Source organism: Phycodurus eques, chromosome 13 (genome assembly GCF_024500275.1).
Source record: "Phycodurus eques isolate BA_2022a chromosome 13, UOR_Pequ_1.1, whole genome shotgun sequence".
NCBI classification, from domain to species: domain Eukaryota; kingdom Metazoa; phylum Chordata; class Actinopteri; order Syngnathiformes; family Syngnathidae; genus Phycodurus; species Phycodurus eques.
Window position 1 is genome coordinate 7391835 of NC_084537.1, and position 21997 is coordinate 7413831.

At 38.6% G+C, this 21997-nt stretch overlaps 1 protein-coding gene across 4 annotated transcripts in view; it reads left to right on the forward strand.

Annotated features, from left to right (window-relative positions):
* tox (thymocyte selection-associated high mobility group box) overlaps positions 1–21997 on the forward strand; it is a 67925-nt gene that overhangs the window by 13932 nt on the left and 31996 nt on the right. For 3 of the 4 annotated variants that reach the window (XM_061694266.1, XM_061694270.1, XM_061694267.1), the window contains exons 2-3: positions 15367–15432; positions 17365–17475. The exons of the other annotated variant lie outside the window; for it this stretch is intronic. In XM_061694266.1, coding sequence (XP_061550250.1) covers positions 15367–15432; positions 17365–17475 — 177 coding nt within the window. The remainder of the gene's footprint in view (positions 1–15366; positions 15433–17364; positions 17476–21997) is intronic. 4 annotated transcript variants of the gene reach the window in all.

Below are 21997 nucleotides of genomic sequence, written 5' to 3' on the forward strand. Positions count from 1 at the left end.
GTGTGAGTGTGTGTATGTTTGTGTGTGTGCGGTATGAAGGACAATAAATTGCATCCCTTAAATTGTGGTTTGAGAACGTGGCTCATTTCCCGAGGAACTAGTTAGGCAAGTCTTTTTTTCTTTAGTTACTTTTGTTCATGAACACACAATGATAATTTTGATGGACTGGTAATATAGTGTATGCGAATAAGTTAAAACACATTTTCTCTTTGGAATTTTCACAGTTTTCTGTTTGAGTTTGTCCTTTAACAAGAAAATCTTTTGCATTCTTGGATAACAGATATTCAATATTTGTGTGTGTTCAAGGTTGTTGAACCCATATCTTCCCACACTAATATATATTGTATGTACTTTAATACTGTGTAGCCACTACAATGTACTAACTCGGAAATTAATAAAAATCATTGACGTTGAGCTTTTTTCTTAAAGTAATAAACCACCTTTTTAGAGGTATGGAAACTCATTTTGGTTTTACATGCACTCACCTGTTCAACTGCTTGTTGAATAACAATTAAATAAAACATCAAATTATGTAACAACCACTGAATTGACATGATATGACCAAGACAATTTGCTGAAGCTTGGCTCGTGCATTTTTACATTCTTAACAGTCATAGATGTGTACACACAAATCAACCACTTTTGATATTAAAACCTAGAAAATAAAACTTTAATGATGTATGTCAAATGTGTAATGAGTTGCAATAACGGTTCACCTCGCAATCCGCGCATCATTCGTTCTTTCCATATTCAGTTGGCAATCGAAAACAAAACAGAAACATGACTCTTCAGGTCCCCCCCACAACCAAGTAATATACGCAGTTCCTCACGTATCGTTGTATAATGGTTGAAAGAATTATGTAAGTGGTGTTATTGAACTAATCTTCCCTAAGTCTACTCGTCCACCAAGAGCAAACGTCACGTAAATCGTGAATTAGGGCACAGTTGTGGACTTGGATGCGTTGAAAACAATGTGATCGGATAAACAGCAGTGAAAGCAATTGTCATCTTCCTTCATTAGTCACCTTTTGTTCCTCTAAACCAGTACCGGTACCGGTCCGTGAGGCATTTGTTACCGGGCCGCATAGCAGGAATAACCAATTTATATAATTTTCGTTGTATAGCGTTTTCGCCTATCAAATGTGTTTTATTTTGAAAAATGACTGGATCTTCTCCGCTGCAACAGCTGCGCTTCGCAATTGACACATCAAAACTGCATCAAAACTGCACAGAACGCTGCAGCAGTTCAGTTCATTACGTTCACTGAAAAGATTTGTTCTTTTCAACGAAACATTTGTGAACGAAACAACACGAGACTGCTTGTCGGTCACATGATACGTTACTAAAAATAAGCCCGCAAACTCGCAAAAATCAGTAAAAAACAACAGATCTTTGGAGATCTTCTTTTCAAAAGGAAAAAGCCACTTGAGGAGCCAGAACAAGAGCCTACGACCTCAAAGAAAAAGAAAGCTTCTCTTATCCGTTGTGTGTTATGGTGAGTTGTATTTCTTATGCATTTATTTATTATGTTTGTGAGTTTATATATATATATATATATATATATATATATATTGCTCTAAACAACACATAATTGTCCATATTATAATTTGGCTGACGGATCATGGAAGGATAACACCAATGCATGTTTTTTTCTTGTATTAACTGTAATGTTAGTTCTGTATTTGAACCACGTAAAGAACTTTGAGAGTCCTCTCTCTGAGAAGTGCAATATAAATAAAATGTACTTATTTATTTATTTACATTTCAAATAATCTCAAAACAGTTTCTTGAATATAACAATGACTGCAGTGTACAGTTTACATAAATAGCATCAACATTCAACAGATCTCAATCCAATAGAGGAGTGGTTCTTAAACGTTTTACACCAAGTACCACCTAAAAAAATATTTAGCACTCCAAGTACCACCGTCATGACTGACATTAAAATACAATAGCGTAGTAGGCTCAAGTGTATCAAAAACGAGGCAGAGATTTTATTCCTAAGAAGTACACTACCAGTCAAAGGCCTAGAGACACGTCTCCATTCAATAGCACTGAATAACATTGAATTGTTTAAAAACTTTTGACTGGTAGTATATACCGTATTTAATATTATTGTACGCCACGAAAACATTATGCACAGTTTTAACACTGTGCTTAAATACAAGAAAAGAACATAATAAAAATAATTCAATTAAAATGTACTGCACATAAAAGTAAACACAAATTATACCTAAAAAGTTAAATACAACTGAACTGTACTTAGGCAGTGATTCTTTCACAAACCACTACCAGAGGGATCCCACGTTCTACTTGTAATACTAGTACCACACTTTGAGAATCACTACAATAGGGTACCAGTGGATGGACAGCAGGGATGTGCAGCAATTTTGTAAAGTTACTATGTTAATATGGACAAGAATGTAACCAACAGCATCTTGAAGCTATACCGTAAAACTGTTCTGAAAACAGGGCCTTGCATGTACCAGCAAGATGTATTTTTAAAAAAAGTCTAATGATGTCTAGTATCTGTTTTTGTTGTGAGTTCACACATCAAAAAAGTGTGAACTCAACGAAAGACCTTACTATCACCAAAAGCAGCATCAATGCGTTCTTCCAAGCCCAGAAGCCTCACAAACATCTGCATTTGTTTTTTATGCAATATCACCCAACAATGTCACACGTAGCTTCGTCTGAAAATCTCAGCTGTCAGCGCACTAATCCCCATGACTGTCTAAGGGCCATGAATAAACAGCTGTTTCAGGATTTGTCCATTTTCCATTCGCACACATTAAAGGAGAAACACTGACGTGATATCCTAAGAGCACATCTAAATTGCACACACAACACACCCTACACTCCAAGTAACCGTGAAGTGGGTTTAGCAAATGAAAAAGGTGTTTATATTGTTGCCATGGTGACAAGACAGATAAACAGAAAATGTTGAGCTGACCTATCACAGCTGTGTGAATCTCTCTCTCTCTCTCTCTTTCACATGCACACACACACACACACATGAGCATGCACACGCACACAGTCAGCTATCTCTCTGCCTGTGCTAAGTTAATTTATGTTCTCTAATGCACTTTAGAGTAAACTGAAATATATGCAGTCCAGACCAGCCAAATAAATTCAGACAAACCCTTGAGGGTTAAGCATGATCTTAGGCTATTTACACATATGTCCATGTATGACACTGGTTTCATTTCAAGACCCAGCTCTACAACAACAACATTATTGGTTGATTGTGGAACATTTCTGACTTGATATTAACAGCTGTTTGAAAAGACAAGGTTTAAACTTAATTCGATTTGTCATTTTGGGAGAAAATGAATAAAAAACAGTTGAGACAGTTTGACAAATGTTCTTTTTTATTTTGCTAAATGACTCCAAGCTCATATTTTATAACTCACCAGTACTGCTTTCTCCATCTAACCCTTTATCAAGTCGATGTTTCATGTGTCCAAACCTTTCCTTGTTTCTCTCTTTTCCATTGTCCTTCTCTGTCATCCTAATAGTCTCTCTCCACCTTTCTTCCCCTTTTCTCCCCCTTAACTCCGACCCTGACCCACTTAACTGGCTGCTTGTTATTCAAACCTTTGCTTTCCCACACACACACACACACACACACACACACACACACACACACATTGATGAGGAGAGGCTGGCATGAAGACACATAGAGAGAAACACAAACCGACATCTTTTCCACTGTCATGTTTCAGTAAAAAGAAAGGAAAGCTTCTGAAACCTAACGAGAAATATTTTTTTACTTGCTATTATGATTGTAACAAGGGATGCACGCGAGCTGTTTTTTTTTTTTTACGGATACCGATAAACAATAACTTGCTGCTTTTCCTAGCTGATACTTTTACTAATACCTGATATCGATTTTCCAATGGTTTATATCATGGGTCTTCAATGATTTCCAGGCCAAGGACCCCCAAACTGATGGAAAGCTGGAGCAGGGACCCCTACTTATGTATATCGTAGCTAATTGTGTTTTATATCAAACTGAATGTATGTTGGAATGCCTTTTTAGTCATCTACAATATTTAAAAAAAATAAAATAAATAGGATTATACCAATATCATGTCATCATTTATCATCATATATCATATGTATTCAACATGCAGCGGCTGAAATAAGTATTTACCACGTCACCATTTTTCTCATTAAATATATTTCAAAGGTGCGATTGCTACTTTCACCAGATGTTGGGAACAGCCCAACTAATCCGTACATACAAAGAAAGTAGAACAAATAAGTTTAGAAATTAAGTTGTGTGTAATATGTATGAAAGCCTATGTTTGCAATGGCAGGTTCAAGACGCCTCCTGTATGGAAAAACTAGTCGCATGCATTGCTCTGGTGTGATTTTGGCTCATTTCTCCACACAAGCAGTCTTCAAATCTTGAAGGTTCCGTGGGCTTCTTTTATAGACCTTGAGTTTCAGTTCTTTCCATAGGTTTTCGATTAGATTCAAGTCAGGTGATTGGCTGGGCCATTCTAGCAGCTTTATTTTTTTTCTTTGAAACCAATTGAGAGTTTCCTTGGCAGAATGTTTTGGATCATAATCCTACTGAAATGTCCACCTTCGTTTCATTTTCATTGTCCTCGTAGATGGCAGCAGATTTTTTAATGTCTCTGTACATTTGCCCATTCATTCTTCCTTCAATAATGTGAACTTTACCAGTACCATTTGCTGAAAAGCAGCCCCACACCATCATATTCCCACCAACGAACGTCACTGTTGCTATGGTGTTTTTAGGGTGATGTGCAGTGCGATTTCTCCTCCAAACGTGGTATGCATTATGGCATCCAAACAATTCAATTTTGCTCTCATCCGACCAGACTGTATTCTCCCAGTATTTAACTGGCTTGTCCAAATGTGGTCCAGCAAACTTTAAACAAGCTTTGACATGTTTTTTTTCCAGCAATGGGGTTTTGCGTGATGAGTGTGCATACAGGCCATGGTGGCAAAGTGCATTACTCACTGTTTTCCTTGTGACAACAGTACTTGCTAATTCCAGGTCTTTTTGAAGCTCTCCACAGGGGGTCCTTGGCTCTTGGACGACTCCTCTGATTATTCTTTGCACTCCTCTGTCAGAAATCTTGCAAGGAGCACCTGATCGAGGCAGATTTATGGTGTTATGATTGGCTTTCCACTTACGTATTATGGCCCCAACTGTGCTCACTGGAACGTTCAGAAGCTTAGATATGCACCTGTAACCAATGCCATCGTTATGTTTTGCAATAATTAGTTTGCGATGGTCTTGAGACAGCTCTCTGCTCTTACCCATCATGAGATGTGTCTTGACTCACACCTTGGCAAAGAGACCTTTTCTGTAGGCCATCAATTAGGATTGAACCAGCTCATATTCATTTGCACTGACAAGGAGCTGGATTGCTGTTTGATTATTGATAGATTTTGGGTGTTGCCTTGACTTTCCATGCCTTTTTGCATCTCCCTTTCTTCTTGTGTTCAATAAATTTTCCCTGTGTCAGTTCACATTTTTACACACAACTTAGCTTCTGGGCTTCTTTGTTCTACTTTCTATGTATGTATGGATTACTTGGGTTGTTCCCAACATCTGGTGAAATTTTCAGGTCAATAGCACCATGGGAAGTATATTTAGTAAGAAAAATGGTGACGATGTTAAATACTTATTTCAGCCGCTGTATGCAATGTAATGTAATAATAAGAATAAAAGAATAACTTTTTATTGTCACAGCAATACACAAGTACAATATGATTGAGATTAGATGCAATGTATAATGTATTTTGTTATTGTCACGTGTTTAGGTTAAAGCTATAATCTTCAATTTTATGAAAAAAAAAAAAAAAAAAGTAATTTTCACCCACATCCCAAAAACATGCATTAATTGGAGACTCTAAATTGCCCGTAGGCATGACTGTGAGTGCGAATGGTTGTTTGTTTCTATGTGCCCTGCGATTGGCTGGCAACCAGTTCATGGTGTACCCCGCCTCCTACCCAATGACAGCTGGGATAGGCTCCAGCACGCCTCGTGGGGAGAAGCGGCTCAGAAAATGGATGGATGGATGGACTATCCTAGATACATTCGCTTGATGGATCACTTGGTTTCGCTCTAAAATTACATGGCGGAAATTTTAACTACGAACAGACAGGCCCATCTATGGACAGAGGCAGGTTGACTGAGCCATAGAGAAAGGAGAAAGCGTGCAGGGTTGGAAGGAGGAGGAGGAGGCCGGACAAGCATTTAGCCTATGTTATATCGAAGCGACGAAGATTTTTGTTGTAATGCTGAATTCCAGTGTTAGGGGGTGCCAGAAATCACAGTTTACAGCTTTAAAATAGATCCATATTTCATAAGCATAGATCATTTTACACCTAAGACGATGTGAGTCCTGGGATGCACGTCATGGAAACAATGAGTCCCAACCCGGGAACAATGAGTCCCTGCAATTTATCACGGAATACAGATACAGTAATCCTCCGCTATGTCACAGTTCTTGCTTTGCGGTCCCGCTATATTGCCGATTTTTAATCCAACTATTACTCTATTTTTTTTATACTGTTTGTACAATAGGTATGTGTTATCCATCAGAATCAGAATCAGAATCAGAATCATCTTTATTTGCCAAGTATGTCCAAAACACACAAGGAATTTGTCTCCGGTAGTTGGAGCCGCTCTAGTACAACAAACAGTCAATGTCTCTTGTTCTAACCCAGTATATTATACAGTATGTGTTTAGGCCTTTCATGATAGCAAATTATTTAGCACGATATATTTTGACAAAAGCTATCACGACAAACAACAGGTTTTTAAGTCACTGATATAATGATATTAGAGCATTATAATTCAAGTACATAATTTTTAAGAACAATTCATTTTTAATTCTAATCCTAAGAATAATAAATACTGTATTGGCTTTGTAATGAAGAACAATAAATAAAATGTCTTAGATGAAAAATATAAATAAAGCAGACTCAGGCTCTGTTCACAAAAATTGCACTTCAACAAATATTAAAATTTGGCACAGCAATATAAGCAGTCATTAATTGCTTAACAGGCAATATTCTGCCAGTCAAGTTTCCAGTTGGTTAAGAAAAAGAGCCAATCAGCAACATTAATGACAACACAAGTAGATTAAAGCAACCTGTTTTGAGTTGTACTACTTTTTAAAAGTCTGCAGCCTTTCTTTAAACGCTGCTTTGTCAACATGTTCAATAGTTATATCTCTTACGATAGTAACACTTTACTGTTTATAATTTGAGCATACTGTACGTGCGCCATATTCACGTTTGTGTTTGCATTGTTGTGCAAATGGTTTCATTAATTGCAGGCTAACGGGAAACGGGAGATGTCCCACCGTGTTTTTTGTTCCCAGCTGAAGAAATTAAGTGGGTTGGTTGTGTTTAAAATGGATTTTGTCACTTTGAGATTTCAAGTTGTGTTGTCTTTGTTGCAACTTCATACAAATTCCACATACCAGCTCGTTCATGTTAGCGGGATGGCCGCGTTAATCTGGTTTGAATCCAAAATGTTCCCATATTGTCACGGTGGCATTAGGCTTTGAAACTAATTCCATTTATGCTGCGCAATTTTCAGAAACTCCAGCTACCAGCTCGCTGGTCAGAAAGAAAACAGCTTCGTTTACTCGAGCGCCCACATTTCAAACTCACACAGACATGTCCTCACTCTTTATTTTCTCTGATTGGTTTAGAAACCACGTTGAAACCCATCGTGTGTCTGCTTTCAAGTCATGGATTTTTTTTCCCTTTTTCTTTCTCAAATGACTTGGCATCTGTATCCACCCTCTGTTTTTTTTTGCCTCACTATTCAGAAATCAGGGCGCAAATGCGACCAAATTAGTCGCATTCTAGAGTCCTTTCTCGCCCCCCCAAATAAAAACAAAAAAACCCCAAAAGAATCATACGCCGGATTTCCGACACCATGCCACAGTACTAAGCCATGCGTCCGAAGACACAGATTGATCGTTATGCGACGGATGCACATCAAACGAGATCCAAACTGTTAAAACGTTTGGGGTAAAATTGCACGTCATTCAGTTTGTGGATATGGACTCGTGCTGGCCCCGTAGAACGCAGGAGGGTCATTGTGTGTTTTGATGATAATTCCATTTGTAGATGATCTAATTTATTATCCAGTGAGTCAACGTTGCAAAGTAAGATGTGTAGGAGCAGTGTTCTGCAGGGGTTTGTGTTTACCTTAGCTGTTAGCCCACCGCGACAACTGTGCTTCTGCATTCGGCCAAACCGCCCCCGCTCACTCCTGTGTCGGCTTAAGCTGCTATGCGAGTCCGCTGCTTCGTCTTGCCGAGAGCTGCTCTTCGAAGGATGTGAGCGTCGTAGTTATGAGCTCAAAGCCACTGGATGGACGTAATTTCAGCAAGTGCTGATGATCATATGCTACTTTACAGCAAATATAGACTGTTTTTGGTACTGTAGGTGAAGAGTTTTGGTGAAAATATCCATGACTGTTTCAAGCCAATGCAAAAAGCAGCCGCTGGCGACTAATGCGCCGCTGAATGATATGGCTCTTATCGGTCCATTTTTTTTTGGTATCAGACCGATAAGTGTAACATAATTTTTTCCCAATACCTGGCCTATAAGTTATCAGAGCAATAGTTAGCATGCATCCGTAATTGTAACGTGCATTCAAACTACAGGACAAAATGCTACCCCTTTGCATTTAGTGGCAGTATCATGGTAAAGACCGGGTACGGACTAAATAAATGCTCCTTTACTTTGAAGTCTAGGAAATCATTTGTATAATAATAATACCCATTCATCCATCCATTTTCCATCCCGCTTATCCTCACTAGGGTCGCGGGCGTGCTGGAGCCTATCCCAGCTGACTCTGGGCGAGAGGCAGGATACACCCTGAACTGGTCACCAGCCAATCACAGGCCAATAATAATAATCCATCCATCCATTTTCTGAGCCGCTTCTCCTCACGCGGGTCGCGGGCGTGCTGGAGCCTATCCCAGCTATCATCGAGCAGGAGGCGGGGTACACCCTGAACTGGTTCCCAGCCAATCGCAGGGCAATAATAATAATATGTAAACAAAAAAAATTGAAGCACTTTTTAACCACGAGGGTCGCGGGCATGCTGGAGCCTATCCGAGCCTAGCGAGAGGCAGGGTACAAACTGAACTGGTCGCCAGCCAATCGCAGAGCACATATAAACAAACAACCATTCACACTCACATTCACACCTACGGGCAATTTTAGAGTCTTCAATTAACCTAACATGCATCTTTTTGGGATGTGGGACCACCTTTTAACGCGCCACCACCTTCTAACCAAACAATCAAAATATGACAACAAACAGTGCCAGATGATATTCAGCCCATGCATGTTTGGGCTGAATATCAAATGCACAGTTAATTTTGCATGTTGTGGGAGGAGAGTCATCAAATCGCCAAAATCACAACTTTATAGGAAATGAAAAAAAAGGGCATGTTTTTTTTACATCTTCAAAGAGAGCAAAACATTTTAAGCACTTTAGCTTGGTCAATAATTTGTAAGAATAACAGACCCACATGGAGACTGACCAACAAAATATATTATGAGAAAAAAATATGAAATTGACCAAATTTGGACATTGGACGTTTCCGCCCAACAGTGACAATATATTTTGTGAGCAAAATGTGATTTATCAAACCCGAGAGACGAATTGGGCTGGCTTGTTTAGATTTTTAAATAGCGCGTCTGAAAGGCAGCTGCAACCAACGTATAAAATGGCGCCAGCGAAGCACGGGCAAAATGAGAGGCGGCGGGGAGAACTTTTCGCTCATGTAAAAATGATTGAAATTCCAACAAAAATTATAGTGACATATCCTCTATTCAGTCTTGCAATTTTGGAGCTTCTGAATAATCTATAAGAGCTGACTTTGAGCCAGTCACAGTCAGGCGTCATAGCTCAACACCCATGACAAAACTCTTTGAACTGTGTATTTCGGTACGTCTTCATCATTACAGCACATGCCAATTGGTGCTGGTCTCTCCCAGAGAGGTTTTCTGAGTTTGCTGTCTCATTGTTATGCAGGACACCTGTACATCCAATTGATACGCACTCAGGGTGAGTTAAATCAAACAAAGCATGGCTTTCATGCAGTTCTTGTCTTCCCCAAAACTGTCGTTGCGATTTATTTATTTTCTGGAACACAGGAATGTGTTTTTTGCGTCTTCCAGTAACACTGCCAATTCCATCACTTCAAACTTCATTTTGCATTTGTGGTGCTCTCCCAAATGTTCCATGCTACTGAAAACCATTACAAAGTGCAAACCCCACTTTTAGATATGGGATACAAGCTGGCTGGATGTTTCGTGTGCAAAACCATCACCGCGGAGATGACAAGCCGCGTTCCGGTCCTCCATGAGTATAATTTCCCCATAACGTGGCCTTTTAGTTAGAAACAGCTCTTTCATCCCAGGAGAACTTGCTGCTTTTCTGAAGCACTACTTGAACTCACCATGAAAGGGAGGAAAAATGAGAATGTTGTGCTGATGTAGTTTGCTTGGAAGATTATGACTGTTAACTTGTCTCTCATATCCACTGTTTATTCTTGCAGCCCTTTTAAAAAAAAATAAAAAATAGCGCACACAATCTGTTTGAGCGAACACACAATTTAGTGCCCATTATTTGGGATCTTAGTAAATCAGGCCCCGAGAGAGCAATATTCATACAGATAATCTCCTTCATTTTACCACCAATCACATAAAAAAAACAGCTGTCAGTTGTTGTGAAAGCACATCTAAATTAAGCTGCAGCCATTGACAGCCATGCCCACTGAGAGAGCTGTCTTTTTTAGTGCTTAGATGTATTTCTGCTGTACTGCAGTACTACTCCTTTTTGTTTGCTTAAAACATACATGACACGTGTTTATGAAGCATGTATGCTAAATCATATCATTCATTGCTTGAGAAGGGAAAAATAACCAATTTAATGATTGTTAACAATCCTGCTGATGTGTGGGATAGCACCTTTTTAATCCTTTCTTAAAGCAGTTGACGGTGGGCATTCACAAATTTGCACATTAATTTGAAAGCTATCTGTTAGTTGCTGCAAAACTATTTGCTGTTATTTGGGGTGGCAGTACCTTATCTGTACGGACTGGAGCTTCAGGGGTAGGCTTGGGTTTGCGGCAACTAGTTGATGGAGAGATGCTGTTTGCTTGCTGGCCACTGTCGAGCCTCCAGTTCAAGTGATGCAACAGTGTTTTGTCGACTTTTTCACTCTGAAACTTGTATGCCTGCGTGTGTTTGATCTGACTCACCCAGTACTGTGCAACGCATGTTATACAGCAGCGTCTAAATTGAATTTACCTTAAGGATTATCTGTCCATCCATCCATTTTCTACACCGCTTATCCTCACTAGGGTCACGGGTATGCTGGAGCCTATCCCAGCTGACTGCGGGCAGGAGGTGGGTTACACCCTGAATTGGTCGCTAGCCAATCGCAGGGCACATATAAACAAAGAACCATTCGTACTCACATTCACACCTCCGGGCAATTTAGAGTCTTCAATTAAGCCTACCGCGCATGTTTTTGGGATGGGGGAGGAAACCAGAGTACCCGGAGAAAAGCCACGCCCGCAGGGGGAGAACATGCAAACTCCACACGGGCGAGGCCAGATTTTAACCCACAACCTAAGAACTGTGAGGCGGATGTGCTAACCAATTACGCACCATGCTGACCCCTTGAGGATTATAATGAGTATATTACATTTAAAAAAACAAAACCATGTGCATTGCTTTGGCACCATCTAGTAGCAACTTGCTGCTAAGGAAACAATTTGAAGTGAGCTGAGGAACTTCATTCAGACAAAAGTAGTCCCTTGCCTCCATTGTGTGGCATCTGTAGGCAATTACAAACCCTTTTAGGGGCAGCGACAATCATTCTGTGGGGGTTCACTGTACTTGGTTGCAACCAGCATAGGCGCTGTTGATCGACGTCATTTATTGTGAGTGTAGAAGCAGCTAGGAATTAGAATTACATTATCATTATTCCAAGCCAAATGCCGATCCCTATTTTTTATCCTGATTTAAAAAAAATATTTTTTAATAATAATAATAACACGTTTCTATCCTTATTTTTTTAAAAGAATTTTTACTAATAATAATATTTTTTTTTTGGGGGGGTGTCACTCTCTAACAGACGGCACAGTTTGCTGACCATACTTGAGACACAATGTTAGAGATCAAATCTTATAATTATATATAAAAAAAATATATATAAATTATATTCCAGCAATACTTTTAATATTAACTGCCTTGTTTAAACAAAACAAACAGCTCGTGTACAAGTTGAATTTGTGGTGAACATCTTGACTTGACATGCAGGTGCACAAGCTAACTGTGGGACAACCAAGAAATCTCTACAGTGACTGATACTTGTTCCAAAAAAATCAGTCAAGTCAAGTCAGTCATGTGTTGTGAGTGCTGACATTTGAATGCATCCTGTCGGCAGTCATCCGGTAGCTGAAAACATCTGCTCCCAAAGTACCAAAATTGTGAGGATGCGCAGGTATTGATGCGGCAAGTCGTTGTACGACTACGGTACCTTTTTTTCTACAACAACCCATATATGCAGTTAGCTAAATAAATTCAGCATTACATTTTCATCTCTCTCTCGCTCTCTCTCCGTCTTTCTTTCTGTCTCCTCCATCCTACAGTAATAGTTATTTGGGCAAGCCATATGTTACAGTAATTCTTCAATGTAACTCACATCTCTTGTTTTTGTGTAAGCCTCGTCACAATACTGTTTTGGCTTTCTGTTGGCTCTGTAAACCTACACCTCATTTGCATAATGCCAGGCAGCTGGCAAATGGATAGGGGAGTTACACCTGTCTACCTGTGTGTGTACATAAGATTGTGTATTACTACTCCCCACCTGTTCAAACTATGGTCTGCGTGTCTGTTTGATAACCAAAACAATAATTATATGCCCAGGAAAACATCACTTATTTGAATATACTTTTAATAGTTTACATTAGATCAAGTTTTGTTATGTAGAGTACAGTCAAGACAATTAAACTCAATTCTGTTTTGTGTTGTAGTTTGAAACCGCCAACCCCGAGGAGTAAAAGTCATTACTTACTAAACCAATACAAAATAAATCTACAGTAATAATTCTCTCACTATACATTTGATACAATGTACAGTCTTATGTGGAAAACTTAACTTCAAGTTTTATATTCATGTTTTAACTTTATAAAACCGAAAAGAATTATACACTTTTGCTGTATAGTATTTTTCTGCTTCGATCATCAAATATTGTGTTGTAATGACCTTGAAATTACAACGTCCACTGACATGCAATTATGCCTCTATCGTTCAGGGAGCGTGAATAGACTGACTTGGAGCTTTCTGTTTACAGATAAATATGTATAATAGCTGAAGTAAATATAAAGATATCGAGATTGATAATTGATTTAAATAAGTAATGCACCGAAATTTCGGCCACTGAAATGTTTCGGCCGAAAATTGCCCAAAAGTGCATTTTTGTTTTCTGGTTAGAGCGTCAGCCTCACAGTTCACGGGTTCATTCCACGGTCCCGCCTGTGTGGAGTTTGCATGTTCTCCCCGTGCCTGCGTGGGTTTTCTCCGGGCACTCCGGTTTCCTTCCACATCCCCAAAACATGCATTAATTGGAGACTCTAAATTGCCCGTAGGTGTGACTGTGAGTGCGACTGGTTGTTTGTTTGTATGTGCCCTGCGATTGGCTGGCAACCAGTTCAGGGTTTACCCCCCCTCCTGCCCGATGACAGCTGGATGGATAGTGGATAAAGGAAATACAAAAATAGCATGCAGGAGAAGACATTTGGCTGCCAATGCGTCCGCCATTACAAGGTTGATGCAATAAATACACTAATATATTATTTTTATCGTATCACATAATATATTGCCTTAACTGTCTCACCGTGATATTCTTGACATAATTTTAAAAATACGGAAATTCAGACAAATTGTTCTGGAAGTGAGCTTCTATAGGTTGGCAGCTCTGGAGTCATAGCCATAGATGCAATTTTACTCATAACTTGCATAGTAATGTTTTGATTTCGGTGCATCACTAATATAAACATTCACCAACATAAGCCCTTCAAGTCTTTCAATAAAACAGTCGAATCTGAAGTGTTGGACAATGGCTAGTCAACCTGTGATTTGTTGTTTGTTGAATTAATTTTTAAAGTAAACCTAATCCATGTAACTCTGAGTAGTCCCCTGCAGTTAATGTGATACAGTGAGGCTGTTCAGTGGTTGCTACAGTGTGTCACACATTGTTGCATTATTTTTTTACTGCAGTGCAGGCCCAGCAAACGAGAAAACCAACACTGCCACAGTAGCATGACAAATCAAGGAGGTAAAAGAGGAAAATAACGACGTAAATAAGGTGCAAAAATTTGATGGGTGCCATTTAACAGAGCTTCAATTTTCATAATTGTACGGTATATGGTTTGTTTAGCTTGTCAAATGTATTTTCTTTATGACTAATGAAATGGTTTACAGTGCATGAATTGTGGCCCAAAAAATGGAACAGTTAATATTCCCTTTTAAAAATATTAATTATCTTTACCACTCTGTTTAGTGTCCGTAAGATTAGTTAACATTTGGCATCTCCCGTCTGGTGTGCACCACAACAGTTATAAAATGAAGAAAGAAGAAGATACGAACTATAGAACAAGATGATAACAAAGGAGACGATGTGACTCAGATGGCCAAGAAAAATATGTCAGACACATATGTTATGCAAGTTCAAAACACTGCAGGCAACCTCCGGTGCCGGCAATATAATCTCCAAAGAAGACTGAGAGAGAAATGTGAATGTATTTTGTTTTTATAAGACTACAGACAAATAAGAAAAGCTACCGACCCTATATCCAGAGAATGCCCCCCCCCCAAAGAAATGTCACAGCGAAGGGGAGCAACACTTCGAACCTTTTGAATCATCTCCGTGATTGCTCTCGTCATAGTCATTTTAAGTACATTATGGGGCGTTACAATTTGTAATGTGCAGAAAGTGCAAATTTTTTTGCATTCAAAATGAAACTGATCGCAGTGCTTTAGGTGCCTGAAGTGGAGGTCAAACAGAAGGTTAGAATAAATCTTTCACTGACATTGACCAAATTCCTACAAATGTTTAATTTTGATGACAGGAAAAAGAGCCTACTGTATGTACGTTTTTTCCTAGATCCGAATCCTAAACAATAACTTGACTTTGAACAAGCACAGTGAGGCTTTTGAGTTATTGCAATTTTTTTCCATTTTAATCTTGCTTTTGCGACCATTCTAGTATTTATTTTATGCTTTTCATTTTAACTGACATTCTTGCTCTTCCTTTGTCTTCCCTCAAGTTGGAAGGAGACAGCATGTTCCTGAATATGCAAGAAACGGGCTTCGACTATGGTTCAAACAACCAGGTTAGTGTTGTTATAGTTATTGTTTTGTTTCTTTTGTTTTAGAACAAATTCTAGGCCAGCTTTGTATCTGAATACAGTACAAATAAAACTATTGACTGGCTGGACCAAACCAAAGAGTTCATACTCCTGTACTGTAAAGGTGATAAGTATATACTGTATATTAGAATATAATTATACTCTACTGCATAAATGTGAGGTGTACACAGATATAGAGACCAAAGCTATCATGTTATGTCTTGTCTATTTGTTATTTTCCATTTTATTTGGATTGTGTTCATATTTCATTGCAAATACAGTACGCGTTGAAAATATGTAAATGACACTCTTTTCGCTGATCTTTGTGTTCACCTCACAAATTTGTACAGTGTTAGTTAAATATGGCACCGTCGTTTTAGGAATTTTAAGTATGTTTTGTGTTGTCTTTAATGGATGGACATTCGTTTTGGTCATTGCTATTTACAATTTCCCAAAATATTTTTCAAAATAAAACTTCTGGCAGTACATGTATCTGTTATGCTTTAACAAAATATTTATGTTAACAGTTTTGCAATACTGATAACATGATAATTTTGGCAAAGTTCATACTGTTTCATCTGTAAGTTCCATTTTTAATATCACAGACAATGAAAAACAACTCTCAATATTTTGGCACATCATCATCATTACCAGCACTTAATGTGACATCTGTGTCTGCTGAGAAAGAACTAGAAATTAGAGTAATCGAAAGTGAAATTGGGTTTGTTCAATCATTTAACAAAGTGCTTTTTATTAATCAAATATTAGGAAATTATATTATGCAATCAATATATTGGAGGTCTCTAGAGAAAGACAGCAGCCTGGCAGTTTTTATCTTATCTTTGTTTATGGGAATTTACACATTACACATTTACACAGTCATTTATTCTCATGACAGTACTTTTTATTGTCAAAATTCTAGCTTTATTCTAGTAATTATGCTATATTTTAGATATCACAAAAACCTGGCATTTGAACAGGAGTGTATAGACTATTTTTTTCCACTGTGTATGAAACTTTCATGGACTGTCATCCATATTATTTATAACCATAAACATGAACCTCCTGGTGGTGCAAACATCAGAAGAACTCATAAAAATTATAGTCTGGGAATAATATACTGTCTGTGTTTCTGTATGACTTGCACTGTCAAAGATAACATCATATGATATTTGTTCAATAAACATATCCATATGGAATTTAGTTCATTCCCAGGCCCCGCCTGTGTGGATGGAGTTTGCATGTTCTCCCCGTGCCTACGTGGGTTTTCTCCGGGTACTTTCCTCCCACATCCCAAAAACATGCGTGCTAGGTTAATTGACAACTCTAAATTGCCCGTAGGTATGAATTTGAGTGCGAATGGTTGTTTGTTTCTATGTGCCCTGCGATTGGCTGGCAACCGGTTCAGGGTGTACCCCGCCTCCTGCCCGATGATAGCTGGGATAGGCTCCAGCACGCCCGCGACCCTAGTGAGGAGAAGCGGCTCAGAAAATGGATGGATGGATGGATGGCTATACACTGTAAGCAGTGCATGAGACTGAATCAACCCATTTCCAAAAACATTACATTTCTCCTTCAAAAAATATTAATAAAAAATATTTCAGTTGCTCTCACGCTGCGGTTCCACATGTGACTATACATTAATTAAGGTATAAATAGGCTGAAAACGGTCTTTTCTGTCTGTAAACAAAATTCAGTAATTACCGCTAATTAACCCAAACCTGAAGATTCAAGTGAGTACAGAATACTAAGCTTGTGTGTTGATGGGAATAAGGGCATGTTGTGCATACCTCTTTTTCTCCTTTTTCTTCGCTTTGTCCTTGCTATCCTCCTTGGCATTTTTATTTGACCTTTATTTGACCTCTCACCTTGTTCTGCCCCATCTGAACCTTTTGTTTGTCTCTGTGACTCCCACAGTTTCGTGTGCCGCAGCCCCCTCAGCCCCTCAACAAAGTGACACCTCCCAACCCTGCCTCGCAACACTGGAGGAGGGACACGCACATGCACGACACGCACCGTCTGCCTTGGGTGATTGCACACACACACACACACACACACACACACACACACACACACACACACACGCACACACGCCCACGCGCCCACACAAACCAATATCATGATATTCAATGAAAAAAACGTGTTCATGATAGTCACTGTCTAACCCTAACCGTAACATATGAAGAGGGAATCCTTAAATTTCTACTACAGAAATATGTCACAAATATATAATTGAAAACAGATATGATATATATTTACATACATTTCACTGTGCAAGTGTATTATCTTTTGCTTTACCTCTCAGTCTACGGTTGCAAATAACAGGTGTAACATGTTTCTCAATCCTGTTTACAGTGGTGCCTCAACTTACAAGTGTTATTTGTACGTCAAAGCACTTGAATGATCAGACGATCTTTCCCCATTGCAATGAATGGAAATAAATGGAAATGACATTAATCTGTTCCAGCACTTCTGCTCCTTCTGGTGTGTGCACCTTGGCAAACGGGTTGCAGTATAATACAGCCATACAGACACAAATGAAAAAGAGTTTCATAACTAAATGACTCATATTAGACGTTTTTTCGCAGAGGATAAATGATATGTTTGTGAGTATTGTTATATTGTCTGTCTACATGTGTTGTTGCACCAGTTCTGTTCAAATATCAGAATCAGAATCATCTTTATTTGCCAGGTATGTCCAAAACACACAAGGAATTTGTCTCCGGTAGTTGGAGCCGCTCTAGTACAACAGACAGTCAATTTACAGAACACTGTATCTGTGACTTTGTGCGCAGTCAGTGCTTTCGATATCACGTCGCTTAAATAACAGATCAGTATGCGTGAGGCCCAGTTTCCACCAAGCGGTGTTCTGTGCTGTTTAATACACAGTTGTATTTGTCAAAAGTTGTACACCCTGAACTGGTTGCCAGCCAATCGCAGGGCAGCTAATTTGGCTTCCTTGTGGTAATTTGGGCAGCCTGGGTGAACACTGGTTTTTATTTTCCATCATTGTGTAGGGTTGCACTCTGAAAGTTCTTATGTCCTTCTTCCATGCCACTGTTTTGTTGAACAAAGTCATATTTGTAGCAGTAGGTCTAGTAAAACCTGTAGGGCACTCCATTTGCCTCAATTGCTTCATGATGCACTTAATCCACACAATTGTCATAATTCAACCCAGCAATCAATTAATTGATCAGTTATTTTGCCCATCGCTTGTTTTTGCATCATGCTTGCAAGAAATCAATCACCCTCTTTTCTTTTCTTTCCTCATGCACACGCTCATGAGTTTCCTGTTTGTAGCCTGTAGTTTACCTCAAACATATTATTTGACAGCAGAGAATGGTGTTGACAATAAAATGAAAGACATGTCAGTCAGGCTTTCATCAAACACAGCGTCTCTATGCACAAACAATTTTGTTGAGCTTCAAAGAATACTTTGAGGTCCACCCTGAGGCTAATCAGCCTTTAGCATCAGTTTAAAATAAAGTATATTCCCTCGAGGATGGGACACACTAACAAAACCAGATGGACAATTTTTATTTGACTCTTTTAAACACCAAAATGTACATGAGCAGATCTACAACTGTGCAAATACTCTGCATTTTTGTGCAGATGGTTAAAACAGTTGAAATGTAGCATTTGTAAATGCTTTCTGGTTCTGAAAACATGGTGTTGTGGGAAATAATGTGCAAATAATGGGACACAACATAAGCAAAAGGACTTAATCCTGACTACATTAGTCTTTCTAGAAGCTCCCAGCACAGGCTTTTGTGTTAGCATGAATGGAAGAGGAGAGAGACAAGGGGCTGTAATTTATGCAGAACATGAAGAACTGATCGAACAAACAGGACAGACAGACAGACAGAGAAAAAGTCTAATTTATGCAGCTCTCTGAGCTCCAATAGTTTTTAAAAGTTCCCCACAGCTGGATTTGTTGGTTTGTAAGGACCTGAACCACATCGCAGGGCTTTCAAGCTCCAAAATGACATGGAAAGGAGGAAGGGGAGTGAAAAGAGGAAAGTAGAAACTTATCAAAGTAGTTGAACTGATGTGTGACCAGACTGACAAGTTTAGGAAAGATTAATATCTGAGCATCAAAACCATGACAGTCACCACCCCAGAGGAATAGATGTGTCAGTGCTGTCAGTGACGCTTGACGCATATTCAACTGTTGAAGTAACAGCTCTATTCGGCCCGCGCTGGTCATGCCAACACCCCCAGACATGTTGTACACTCTTATTTGCAAAAGAAAAGTTTGAGAATTGCATTAGTGTCAAGTAACCATCCACCTCTATGGAGTGTCACGTCACCTCCCATGAACCATGAAGTAGTTGGAACTAGCGAACAAAGGTTTTTCTCCACTCCACCTCCATTCTAGTCTTTCTGTTTTGTATAGACTTTCAGTTTACTGGCATTAACTGGGAAGAAAATACCTGAGATGCTCCTCTTCTCTTTCATTCACCATTCAAACATGAATTACATTGCTATAGTAAGGAGATTCCTTGACCTCAAAATATAAAATGGTAATATATTTATTCGGAAATATATAAATCTATGCAATTACAGAAGTAGCTTATTCAGATAAGAATATATGGTAATAGTCAGTGAAGATTACTTTGGAAATGTAGTTGTTATAATTACCGCAATTTATAATATGTATAATACACATTTTTTCCCCCCAAAAAATTGTCAAACATCAATAGTGCCCATTATATTTGAGTAGAGGGGAAAATGAAAAAAACTACCACTGCTTGACAGTTTAATTTGAATCCCATTAAAATAAAATTAAATGTGTTTTGCCTGGTCCTTCTTGTTTTCTTGAAAGAACTGTACACATCTTACAAATTCTGCCTGGGTAATCAAACATGAGCACAAATGTGTGTTTTCTAATTTACTAAATAAAAGTAGGGCTGTGAATTTCAAAATAAGAGCAAGTAAATAAAAAGACAGTTTTACTTGGTCAAATAAAGTGCTTAAAAGTGAACAAAATACATATAATACATCATGTTTTCATCATATGGGTAGAAGCAAAATCATGCATTGGAAAAATGCATTATACAGAGGTAGAAGTGTTTTCCAGAATTTGAGGTCAACTTTGGGGGTGCGTATTATACATGGGTGTGCATTATACACGAGAAATTACGGTAACCCTGATGAAAATGTAATAGTAGTGTAATTATTTCAATTATTCTCTCAAAGTAATATAACTAATTACATTTGATTACATTTTGATTACTTTTCTAAATGTTCTCAAAGTAGTATAACAAATTACATTTAATCAGAATCAGAATCAGAATCATCTTTATTTGCCAAGTATGTCCAAAACACACAAGGAATTTGTCTCCGGTAGTTGGAGCCGCTCTAGTACAACAAACAGTCAATTTACAGAACACTTTGGGGACATAAAGACAATGACAAAAAACAATTGTGCAAAAAGATGCAGAGTCCTCTAGCACTTAGAGCAGTTCGAACGACTAATATTGCAATAGTCCGGTGCAATGACCATTGTGCAAAGGGCGCTGAGACTTAATTATAATTATATTAATTATATTTTGAATACTTTTCTTAATGTTAAATGAATGCACCAACAAAACCCTTAGATGTTTTATCAAAAAGTTGATTAAAACCATAGATAATTATTTTAGAATTACCTCATATTTGTTCTTTACACAAATAATAAACTGATAACAGAATAAATTAGTAAATACATCATAAAACATGTGTTTGTTGCATTATATGTGTACAGCATGTGGACCTTGAGCAAGACACTGATACCCTGAAATGCTCCCTGGGCGCTTCAGCTGCCCCCTGTTCCAGTGTGTTCCACTAACGTGTATGTGTTCACTGTGATGGGTTAAATGCAGAGAACAAATTTCGTGTGCATGCACGCATGTTCGTGACAATAAAAGATGATTCTTCTTCTTCTTCTTCTAAATACCATACCATACTGACCAAATGACAAATGTGCACAATTTAGACAAACGCAGTATGTAATGTTTGAGACTACGGCAGAATGACACATGGCCAAAGAGAGCTAATCACAGACATTGTCTTTAGAAAGAGGAAGTGACATGAAAAAATGTATCCATTCTCAACACTGCTTATCGTGTTCAGGGTTGCGGGGTGCTGGAGCCTATCCCAGCTGAGTTTGGGTGAAAGGCTGTCTGCACCGAAGTCAGGCAAATGTACCACTACGCCATCAGTGACAAGCTATTTTTCAAATGTAACTTTAATTTCAATTTAATTACACACTTTCTCCCCGTAATTTAATGGATTTAATGAATTACAATTACATATATTTTGTAATGTAATTACGTAATGGTGTATCATTTCTTTTTTAATTTTCATTTCATTAGATTAAAATGAGGCGGCACGGTGACCGACTGGTTAGAGCGTTAGCCTCACAGTTCTGAGGACCCGGGCTCAATCCCCGGCTCCGCCTGTGTGGAGTTTGCATGTTCTCCCCGTGCCTGCGTGGGTTTTCTCCGGGCACTCCGGTTTCCTCCCATATCCCAAAAACATGCATTCATTGGAGATTCTAAATTGCCCG